At 44.1% G+C, this 12388-nt stretch overlaps 1 protein-coding gene across 1 annotated transcript in view; it reads right to left on the reverse strand.

Moving 5' to 3' along the window:
* Nucleotides 1-12388, reverse strand: part of TRIM23 (tripartite motif containing 23) — a 30951-nt gene that overhangs the window by 8755 nt on the left and 9808 nt on the right. Inside the window, exons 3-5 of the mRNA XM_065406200.1 lie at nucleotides 2157-2278; nucleotides 887-1165; nucleotides 56-238 (exon numbers count right to left, since the gene is read on the reverse strand). Of these exons, the coding sequence (XP_065262272.1) occupies nucleotides 56-238; nucleotides 887-1165; nucleotides 2157-2278 (584 nt within the window). The remainder of the gene's footprint in view (nucleotides 1-55; nucleotides 239-886; nucleotides 1166-2156; nucleotides 2279-12388) is intronic.

Here is a 12388-nt window from a genome sequence, read left to right on the forward strand (position 1 = left end):
GATTTTGGTTACTACAGAAAAAATTATGTTGTGTTTGAGAAAAACAATTTCTTACATGTTCTGTATGAGCTATTCCAATTCCATCTTCCACTATTTGTTCTCCTCCTTCAATTTGTTGAACAATCCCAACTAGTTTTCTGGAATAGTCTGAGATTTCTTCTGTGAAGGTTCTTATACAGTGTGCCATGTCTAAAATGGATGCACGGATCTGGTTTGCTTCTGGTTCCAAAACAGAATGCTACAATCAAAAGTAACACATACCAAATGTCAGTTCTAAGTTTCCCTTCCAGTCACCATCAGCCCAGCTAAAATAAGGTTTTCCCCCATACTGTGCAAAAGAATTAGGGAAGGAAAAAGAGAGGAAAAATTTAGACTAAACTTAATCTTTGATAAATTAAAAATAAATAAATCAGGTATTATTCATTTTGTTATGCGACTGAAACAGGGATCTAGCAATCACACAAATAACTACGTGTGCACATTTGTCTTTTCCCCCTATCTTTAATAAAATGTAAAGCGAAAAAGGAAAAAAACTATTTAGACCAGCTTAAATTGTCTGGGTGATGCTGCAACCTCTACATCATGAACAGCTAACAACTATCAAAACTGGTGGCTCGCATAGATGATGAGCCTTTCTGCCTTAATAAATAGATGAAGAACAGCACTGTGGTTTTACAGATCACAATGATTTTTGTTTGTTATTGCACTGTTACCACAGCAGTTGCATGCAGTAAAGGAAAGGAACAAAAAGGCAGTGACATTCTTGATAAAAGGCTCAAAGATCAGGCATAAACTCCCTCCCTCTCTTTGTGTGCTTAACAATGGAAAAAAGTATTATTTTCTTAAATCACCCAACAGCATGAGTGTAATAGAAAAATAACAGTACCTTATGACCCTGATGCTTTCCATATTCTTTGCAGACACAACACATAAGGGGACTGGTCTGACAATCTTCTTCTAAACAAACAAATTCAATGGCATGCACCTGGTGCTGGCAACACATGGTCTTCTCATGAGGTTTTTCAGCAAGAGGTACACGCCTATGTTTTGCTAATGTCTTCGTAGAATGGGTAAGCTGGGAACACTCTGCACACAAGTGAGTGGCACAAACAGTGCAGTATACAGATGCAACATGAGCTTCATCTTCATCACAACGAATGATGCTCTTTAACAAAAAAAACCTTATTGCGTTAATATTTGATTCCAATAATTGAAAATAAATTAGATTAGATACTTTCAACTTGTTCAAGCCTAAAAATTTCACTCCCCTTAAAATCATTAATTGCTGAGGAACGTTCACCTTACTCCAAATGGGTGATTTTAAATTCTGCACTCTTTCACCAAGCCCTTCTTTAGAAATAAATAAATACATTAAAAAAATTCACCATTTGAGTGAACCACAGGAGACTGATTTTCAGAGGTACTGAGTATCCACAACTCAAACTGAATTCAATAGGTACTGAAGATGCTCAAAAACAATGAAAGTCAGATCCCAGACCTTTCTCCAATGTCTCTTTTAAAAAACAAAAACAAAAACAGGATATCAACGGGTGAGCACCTCTTTTAGACAATACATTGTTTTCTAGGATTGATTATATGTTACTGGCTCAATCACTATCTCACTGCCATAACACTGGTGTATAAGCAGCCATCAGGAAATGCTCAAAACAGCTAATTAATGCATTTACCAAATTAATGTAAAAGGATGAAATTTGGGAAAGAAAAAAATAAATTTCAGATTTTCAGGAGGTGTTGCAGCTTTTCTTTTTTTGTAATACTGCAGCTAAAAGACACTTATAAAGAGTGGCAGTCTCCAAAAGAGTTTTATGACCTTTTTCAGTGAACGTAAGTGTGCAAGATAAGTGGTAATTTTGGTTTTTCCTCTACTTGAGTCTATATGTATTGGACCATATTCACTGCACAAATTAATTATTCAATTTTTTAGTACTTCTTTATTCTGAAAAAATGCAAACAATTAAACAGCAATTCGTTTATTAGCTGGGTGAGATCTAGGATTTGTATAGATACAATACATACATTCTGCAACCATTAGGAACTTTTAATTTGGTAAGTGTTTGGTTTTAATTTTTGTTAAGCTAGAAACGAACTCTCTCCTCTTCAGTTTTAAACAAAGATAAGCATTCTTGAATCAATACCTCTCCAGACTGGCCAATTACTTCTTCTGTTGTCCCACATTGGCCAGCAGGGCCATTCTGCAGTCGTTCCAAAAGCTCCAGCAAAGCAAAGTTTTTTTTCAAGCCCCACACACCTGAATCTCCTATTTTTGAAATAGAAAATTTGATTTAAAAACCACCACCACGAACTGCATTTGCGTTTCTGCCAGTTAGAGATTAAAAGAAATAAATATTCCCACTAAACTACTAGAACCAGTGTCAGTTATAAAAACAATTCTGGGTAGTTTCCACAGCACGGAAGCTGGCAAGATTACTGTAAGAATTTACAGTATTTTAGCAAAACTAGTGGTAAGGATCTGCAATATTTTAAGCAAAAAAGTAACAAAAAATAGCCTATATTTATGACTGCCACAAATCTGTACAATACAAAGCTTTTTCCTTGATCACCCATTATAAATATACTATTACCAAACACTGAACAGTAAAATACGATTTGCACCCATCCTTAAGATCCCTGCATGACCACAAAGATCCAAAGGCAGCAGAAAATATATATTTCTGCTGCACTAGCAGGTCCCGTAATGGAAAACCCACGAAGAACAACTTCATGCTTTATTGCATGACACAGACGTGAAATCTGCAGCAGATCTCAACCTGGGAAAATGTCAGAGGAGAAGTAGATGTGTCATCCAAAAACAAGGGACCACATAGAGCATTGATCCACATGGCCAAAAACACTGGAGGAAAGCGGCAGGCCACGTCCACGCCTCCTACATCATCACCATTTTGCAGAAGTCAGCCTGTGGCTGGCCACCTGGAAGCACACAGTGATACAGAGCAAAGACAGGGAATCCCCTACAATTCCTTGCCCCTGGGGCCACCCCTCAAGGGTTATCCAAAATGTGGACAGGAACTGAGTATTTGCTCCTAAAATCCCAGGAAGGAAGCCACTGTCCGTGGTTTCCCTCTGCATCCAATACCATGGATGTGATGAGGCTTTCACAGAGGTGCTCCCTACAACGCTCTCCCTGCCAAGATCCTCAGGTACTTTTCACTCAGCAGGCCATATCTAAATAAAACCTAAAATATCATTATACCAATTGATCTTCTGAAAAAAGAGGTAGGCAAACAAATGTAATCATCTGTCAATTTAACTTGTATTCATTACTGGGGAAGGGAGAAAGACATTCTGGAAACTGTTTCTCAGAATAACAATAAAAGTTACATATGATCAGCAAAGGGGGGGGAATGGATATCTGAGCTGACTCAAGGTTTGTCTAGACCAGAGGTGGACAAACTACGGCCCGTGGGCCACATCCGGCCTGCAGGACCCTCCTGCCCAGCTCCTGAGCTCCTGGCCCAGGAGGCTAGCCCCTGGCCCCTCACCTGCTGCTCCCCCTCCCCCACAGCCTCAGCTCACTGTGCCGCTGGCGCAATGCTCTGGGCAGCGGGGCTGCAGAGCTGCAGCCTGACCTGGTGCTCTGTGCTGCGCGGTGGCGTGGCTGGCTCCAGTCGGGTGGCACAGCTGCCTGTCCTGGTGCTCTGGGCGGCGCGGCTGTAGTGCCGCCAGCCACCGGTGCGCCAGGCAGCGCGGTAAGGGGGTAGGGGGGTTTGGATAGAGGGCAGAGGAGTTCGGGTGGTGGTCAGGGGGCATGGGTGTGGATAGGGGTCAGGGCAGTCAGAGGGCAGGGAACAGGGGGATTGAATGGGGGCAGGGGTCCCTGGGGGGCAGTCAGGAAGGAGGGAGGTTGGAGGGGGTGGCAGGGGGCAGTCAGGGGCAGGGGTTCCGGGGACAGTCAGGGGACTGGGTGAAGGGGTGGTTGGATGGGATGGGGTCCCAAGGGGGCAGTCAGGGGACAGGGAATGGGGGGGTTGGATGGGTCAGGAGTCCCGGGGGGGCCATCAGGGGGCAAGAAGCGGGGGGGGAGGGGTCGGTGCCGGGCCACGCCTGGCTGTTTGGGGAGGCACAGCCTCCCCTAACCGGTCCTCCATACAATTTCAGAAACCCGATGTGGCCCTCAGGCCAAAAAGTTGCCCACCCCGGTCTAGACTGTAAAACTCCATAAAGGTGTAATGTGTTGATGTCATTAAACCAATGTTTCTCATTCCAATCAAGTCTGTTCACACTGGTACAGTTGCAGCAGTTTTGAGACACCATGTGTCTGTTCTGCACTATGTTAAACAACAAACAAAATCATCCAAAACACAGGACTTCTTGGTGATGGGGCACTTCAACTACGCAGACATCTGCTGGGAAAATAATATAGCAGGGCACAGATTATCCAACAAATTCTTGGAATGCATTAAAAACAACTTTTTATTACAGAAGGTGGAGAAAGTGTCTAGAGGAGAGGCTATTCTGCATCTGATTTTGACAGACATCAGTGCGTGAGCACCTCTTTTAAGACAGCATACTGTTTCTAGGATTTGGTTAAGGAGGAACTGGTTGAAAATCTGAAGGTGGAAGGCAGCTTGGGCAAAAGTGATCAAGAAATGGAGGGTTCATGATTCTAAGGAATGGTAGGAGGGAAAACAGCAGAAGGGAGACATCAGCAAACTCAGAGAACTGGTAGGTAAGATCCCATGAGAAGCAAATCTAAGAGGAAAAACAAGAGTTCAGGAGAATTGGCAGTTTTTCAAAGAGACATTATTAAATGTCATAAGAGCAAACTATACCAATGTGCAGGAAAGATAGGCAGTACAGTAAGGCTCTGTCTACACTACCAAGTTTTGTTGCCAAAAACTGCCTTTTGGCGACAAAATAGTGAGTGTGTACACACTGCAATGCGACTTTTGTCAGGAAAAATGCCCAATTTCGGTGACAAAATACTTCCACCCCTACCAGAGACTTTTTTCTTTTCCCTTCTCTTAATTATCGACAAAGAGCCAGTGTAGACACCACGCATGCTTTAATCGCTTTATTTGGCCTCCAGGAAGTGTCCCACAATCACCATCCTGACCGCTCTGGTCAGCAGTTTGAACTCTGCTGCCAGGCAGCCAGGTAAACAACAATCTGCCCCTCCCATTTGCAAGCCCCGGGAATTTTAAATTCCATTTCCTGCTTGCTGGCTTGGCATAGGGAAGTCTCATCGCGTCTTCCCAGATGATCATGGCTGGCTATTGCATCAAACGCTCTCCCGCCTGGACCACAGCAGAGCTGTTGGATCTGATCAGTATATGGGGAAAGGAGTCTGTGCAGTCCCAGCTGCGCTTGACCCGTAGGAATGGGATACCTATTGGCACATTTCTCGAAGCTTGTGTGAAAAGGGCTATGATCGGGACATGCTGCAGTGCAGACTGAAGATAAAGGAGCTGAGGCAGGCATACCATAAGGCGAGGGAGGCAAACCGTCGCTCCGGTGCTGCACCTAAAACCTGCTGTTTCTATAAGGAGCTGGATGGTATCCTCAATGGTGACCCCACTTCCAAGAGCCTCGTGGATACTTCGGAGAGAACGGAGGAGGCGGAAAGAGTACCTAACCAGGAGGATGAAGTTATTGATGAAGTGGTGGAGCTAGACTTGGATGTGGAGCTCCCGGCAGGTCAACCAGTGGGGCAAGCAGCCAGGAACTTTTCTTCACTGCTGAGGTGCCTAGCCAGTTTCAGCAGTTGCTCTCCGGTGAGCAAGAAACAGATGAGATGCCTGGCAAGTGGCTGTGGCTTGTGTAGTGCGGAGGTGGGTTCAGGGCATAGAAATGTGAGAGGCTGGCCGTGTTTCTGTGAGCTGGACATTTCCCCGTGTAGCTAATCAGTACGGTGGAACAGGGTGTTGATGCACGCTGAGATCTCACGGGAATCCTCCAGAGAGATCTCCAGGAAAGTTTCCTGGAGGTACTCGATAATTCTCTGGCGCAGGTTGCGTGGCAGTGCAGCTTTGTTCCTTCCCCCATTGTAGGACACTGTCCCACGCCATTCGGCAATCACTTGTGCAGGGACCAAAGTGGCATATAGGTGAGCTGCATATAGAGCAGGGCAGAAGCCACAAGCATGCAGCAGATGTACCCTGGTTTCCCTGCTTCCCCTCAGCATTAAGATGTCTGCTAGAATGATCCCTGCCTGTGGAAAAGTGTGGGATAATTTTAGAGTTATTTCCCTGTAAAGCTGCACCACAACCCCTGCAAAGACTGCATGTTCTTCTGTACAGGTGCAGCACCCTCCCCCACCCCCACCCAAAACTCACCATGTTTTGGGTGCTTGCAGAGATGTGTGCCTGGCCAGGGTCAGTGAGAAAGTGATTGGTATGTTGAAAAAGGTGCATATAAGTGAAATGTTTCAATGTTGTGCATTGTCCCGTGCTTCACCAGATGTGGCCTTCAGGGACACCCCATGCACCCCTGCTGACCATCTCTGCCAGATAAGAAAGAGGCCAAGATACAGCAAAGAAGACATGTTCTGGGAGGTACTGCAGTGCTCCAGTACAGAGAAAAGGGAACGAAAGGAGTGCTGGGAAACCAAAAGTCAGGACAGAAAAGAGAATCAAGCATTTGCTAGGGATGCAACTGAGCGGATGATAAAAGTAATGGAGGAGCAAACAGAAATGCTCAAGTCTTTAATAATGCTGAAGAGTGAGCAGGTCCGGGCTCGACCTCCACAGCAGCACATGCACAGTTCTTTACCAGCCTTCCCTCGCCCCCCCTCCACACACACACACACACACTCCGCCCGCACATTCCTTTCCACTGTCTGGGACTCCTCAGTTTCCCCATCACTCCACCCCTTCACACAACTTTCACAATGACAGTAGCTCTACACACAGTTGTGACGGTCTGCCCTTTCCCAGTCCCTCCTTTCCCAGCAAGCATCTGTGTTTTGCTGAGTGTCACTGTGCTTTTTCTTGGTTAATAAAGGCAAAAAGTTTTATAATGGTAAATCATCTTTATTTTGTTTTCTACAAATTCACATTGCAATCACTACAAGTACATGTACAGGCATTTAAATCATTTTCTTACTGGGATATGTGGCCCCAAATGTCAACATAGCCTCCTAGGGGAAAAAAAACATGGAATGTATCATGGAAGCTACTCTAAAGAAATATGTTGCTGCTGCTTATTGTCAAAGTGCTTCCTCAAAGTCTCCCTGATTTCAATTGCTGCCCTCTGGGCTCCTCTGACAGCCCTGGTATCTGGCTGCTCAAACTCAGCAGCGAAGCACTCTGCCTCAGAGCTCCACCACTGAGCAAACATTTTACCCTTAGATTCACAGAGATTATGCAAAGTGCAGTATGAGGCTATGACCATGGGAATATTCTCCTCATTAAGGTCTAACCAGTCATAAAGGCAACGCCAGCGCGTCTTTAATCTGCCAAAGGCACATTCAACTGTCATCCAGCACCTACTCAGCCTGTTGTTGAAATGCTCCTTACTGCTGTCCAGATGTCCCATGTAAGGTTTCATGAGCCAGGGCTGTAAGGGGTAAACCGGGTCTCCCAAGATCACTATGGGCATTTCCACATTCCCCACTGTAATCTTGTGGTCTGGAAAGAACGTCCCTGCTTGGATGGTCTAGATACAGCAGAACCTTAGCGTTTCGAACACCTCGGGAATGGAAGTTGTTTGTAACTCTGAAATGTCTGTAACTCTGAACAAAACATTATGGTTGTTCTTTCAAAAGTTTACAGCTGAACATTGACTTAATAGTTTTGAAACTTTACTATGCATATGAAAAATGCTGCTTTTAACCATCTGAATTTAAATGAAACAAGCGCAGAAACAGTTTCCTTACCTTGTCAAAACTTTTTTTTTTAAAACTTTCCCTTTATGTTTTACAGTACTGTACTATATTTGTTTGTTGGGGGGGAGGGGGGTTGGTCTCTATTGCTCCGATTGTATACTTCTTGTTCCAAATGAATGTGGATGACTGGTCAGTTTGTAACTCTGGTGTTCGTAACTCTGAGGTTCTACTAGAATACTTAGACCTGCCTCAGTGGAGGGGACTGAACTAGATGACCTACTGGGGTCGCTTCCAGTCCTACATTTCTATGATCCTATGAAGTGTTATGCACAGCCATATGGGTAGGTAACCCAGGCCTGCTACACTCTGGGCAATTTTCACATCACACTGTGGGATATTTCTAGAAGGCCAGAGGACCTGTAGGAAGCAGTCAAATGCCTATAATTCCCTTGACTGTATCCCAGAACTCACATCATGTCATTTCTAAATTGATTTCCCAGCCTGGAGGCAGCCCAGAATACTGTGATCCTGACCATTGCTAAGACAAATGCAGATCCTACAATACTGAGAACCTATGAGCATGGCACTAGCCAGAAAGCGATTGGAATTTTTGCAATCATTTGGGCAGAAATACAGAGAGCAAGAGAGAGACTTGCAACTGTCAGAGATCCAATCTGCCTGGTCTGATGCTATCTTGAGTTTCCAAAGGTTTCTATGAACTATTCCTTGATCAACTGTGTTAGGCTAAGTGCCACTTTTGGGCCAGGCCAACAAGCAGACTGTTAGGACAGGATAGGGCTGGGGACCTAGGACAACCAGCAGTAGCCACACAACTTCAGAACATAGAAGGCAATTTCCTGGAGCTCTGTGATGAGCTCAACCCAGCACTACAGCACCAGAATTCCCAGTGGAGAGTTCACCCCAGCATGAAGGAGAGAGTGGGTTTCACCCTTTGGAAGCTGGTCACTCCCCAACTGCCACCAGTCAGTTGGGAACAAGTTCAGGGTTGATAAATGCAGTTGACGCTGTTGTACTGGAGGTATATAAGGCTATTCACCCTATACTAATGCTGCGTATGAGGGAGTGGTAGGACATCATTACTGGTTACGAATTGTTAGGGATCCCCAGTTTTTCAGAGGCAACTAATAAGACCTACATGTCCATTCTATGACTCCCATCCCACCAAACCTCAGTGTATCAGCCAAAAGAGATACTTCTCTATTGCTGTTCAGGCCTTGGTGTGTTAGTGTGACCAATTCACCATCAATCTTTGCAGGTCAGGAAAACAGGACCTAATCCACACAGCCACAATTTTCAGACAGCCACTACTTCCCCCTCAAACAGCACAGACTGTACCAACAGTTATCCTGGGTAACAAAGCTTACATACTACTGCCCTGGCTTACACAGCCATATAGTGGGAATTTTAGAAGGCTCAAGAATTTAACTGCACTCTGAGTAGCTGCACAATGTCAGTGAAATGCACATTTAATATGCTGACGGGCAAGAGAAACATCTCCTCTCCCACCCATTATTTCTGTTTGTTGTATTTTGCGTATTTGTGGAAGCAAGTGGGAAGTGTTTGAGGACATTTAAGCAGAGGTTCACCACCAGCTCTGAACAGCCTGACAGAAGACCTACTGTTGGCAATGTGGCCAATAGAGATAATGCTCTGTGCACATACTTAGAGAAGGGGACACAGTAATATCTTACTACATTTTAGCAGAATTTATTCTACTGGAAAAATTTACTTACTGCAATGATATCTTTACCACTGCACTTTTCTGTCACAACCCCATAGAGGGAAGATGAGTATCTAGAGAGGCACAGCTATTTGCTGATACGCAGTGTAGTAAGCAGAGTCACTGTCAGAATATGTATCCTGCTTTCATGCTTCACATATTTATTATGTACACATTAAGGTACAGGTTTAAAACAAACAAAAGGAAGTATTTTTTCACACAACGCACAGTCAACCTGTGGAACTCCTTGCCAGAGGACGTTGTGAAGGCGAAGACTATAACAGGGTTAAAAAAAGAACTAGATAAACATGGAGGATAGGTCCATCAATGGCTATTAGCCAGGATGGGCAGGGATGGTGTCCTCCTTTACCTGGAGAACTCCCTCGCAAAACTCCCATTAGTCGGTCCCATTCACTAGCTCCTCTGGTCACTTAGGAGCGGGCTTTTTAAAGCCCTGGTCTTCCTAAGTAGCCCTGCCCCAAGTAAAGGGCTGATGGGTGTGCTAAACGACTTAGGGATCAAAGCCTCGTTAAGAAGCTCTCAGCCTTGCTAGCAGGTCACTAGGCTCAGCACACAATCCCCCAAACATCTTGTGCCACACATCTAAAAACCACAAAGTAGAATGGACAGGAAGTAAACATCACATTTAATTTTTAATCTGCTAAAGTTTAAGTAGGTGGTTGGAAGCGTACGTCTTCAGACAAGAGGTCAGTTACGTGATTTCAGTATAATTTGCCAAGTAATCAAGATGTTTGAAGTCAGACAGCATTACTTTCACACCGTAACTTAATTACAAAATTATCCTGTATTAAAATATAGACTTTCAAGAACACTTGATCAAGTGTTTGTTTTATAAATAAAAAAATGTTGCAGGGATTAAGTCATGTGGTGTATAAATAGATTCTACTTTAATCTCTCTAACACCTCAGTTCAAATCCTGCTTGGGGCACAAGGTAAAAGTTTAATAATCTCATTCTTGTGCCTAGTGGGGATGTTTGTACATTACAAAACCACTACATGATCTGGCAGTCTCCCCTCAGAAGAGGCATAAGACAAATACCAGAGAGTATGCAGATCAGGAATGAGACATAGTAACAGAGCAGTGTAAGGAAATCTGGACTGATTCTAATCCAGTGACATCAATCTGTCACTTTCAAGAGCCTCAAAATTTTAAAAATTCCAAAGCTTACATATCTTTAGACACAAACTGCCTTAAAGACAACTGACAATATGGTACAGAGAATTTAGGATATAACTTAATACTTCCATTACACACAAAATTCTAAAACTAAAACTGTACCCGAGTGCTCAAATAGTATCCGAGATGAAGTGGAAACTTTGGGAAGGAGCTACAGTCCATGGAAGGCCTTCTGCAAGGTCCAGGGATCTGCATGTGGAGATGGGTCAAGTCCTGGCAACGGTAGCTAGATTTTTGCCTGTTACCACCTCCATGATCTGGAACACCAGGACTTTTGGTGGTGAGGGCGCACCCAGCGGTAGCCACCGGTAGAAGCTGCCTTAGCAGCAAGGCTCAGCTGAAGCACTACTTTATGGGAGCTGGTGAGGGCAGGTGAAAAGTCAGGGACTCCAGAACTGGTACAAAGACTTCCAACAAATCCCTTGGGAGCTACAGGTTCTGAGAGGTGGAACTCATGTTAATTACATGAGGGGGAGAAAATAACCATCCTTTACCCACAACATTTTGGAGGGCAAGAATGCTGTTGTGGAACTCTAAGAGTTTTCCTTCTAAGGGGCCATTTTGCAGATTTTTTCTAATGGTAAGGGATGAGGGTAAAATCACCTGCCCCAATATTTAATCAGGAACTTCCAAATGTAACAAGCTTTACAGTGACTCCTTCACCCAATATCCCATTTAACAAAACTGTGTGTAAGAATTTGCAGACACCTGCTAAGACATGTTCCATATAGTAGCTTAAGAGACCTATAACACATACATTTCCAATTTTAATTTTCCACAGCAAGGTTGGTCAAAGTCAATTTCATTGGGGTGCTACAAAAATATAGAAGACAGAGTAATTTCCAATGTAAAGTAATAGTTTGCACAATTGTTTTTAAAAGGCTTTGGTTTTATCTGTCCATTTCTGTAAACTGCTTTTGTCTTGTAATGTATTCCTGACAGAATTCTGCACCCCATAATTCATATGGCCTGCATATCTCTGTGCCCCCCCCCCCCCCCCACGCAGAAAAATGCAAAAAAAAAAAAAAATTCTGCCAGGGGACACACGTCTCTTCCCCGGCAGCACGTCTATTCCAGTGTGTCTGGAGCAGCCTCGGAGATGGGGGTGGGAGGCTGGGCATGCATGCCTGTGTGATTAATCACCATTGGGGGGAGGAAGGGGCTGGGCGTACATGTGTGCCAACAAGCGAGAGGGGGAGAGAGAGACTCTGTCCCTCTCACTTGCTACTGCAGCTCGCTGGTGTGGAAGGGTAGGGCTTTTTATTATGCACAAGGCAAGCTATATCCTGCAGGCAGAAATGTAGCAGCCTGCCTGTATAGTAACATTGTTAATGTTCCTATTGTTAGTTAACTGTTCCCATTCTCAGTCAATTCCCCCAGAGCATAAAACCTGTAAAAGTTTCAAGGTTCCTACATTGCCAGAATGATGTAAAGGAGCCTTATTATAAATAACAGTAAGGTAATCCTCAGCTAGGAAGATCTGTGTGCCTTTCTCGCTTTTTTCCTGTGCCAAAGTGGCAAAATGGGGTTAGATTACGGCTCAGGATTTATTTTACTTACCCATTTCAAACAAACAAACAAACAAAAAAAAGGACTTTGAGGGCAACATTTACCAAGCAGTCAATAAAATGTCAGGACAATCAGA

This window comes from Emys orbicularis, chromosome 6 (genome assembly GCF_028017835.1).
Source record: "Emys orbicularis isolate rEmyOrb1 chromosome 6, rEmyOrb1.hap1, whole genome shotgun sequence".
In the NCBI taxonomy this organism is placed as follows: Eukaryota; Metazoa; Chordata; order Testudines; family Emydidae; genus Emys; species Emys orbicularis.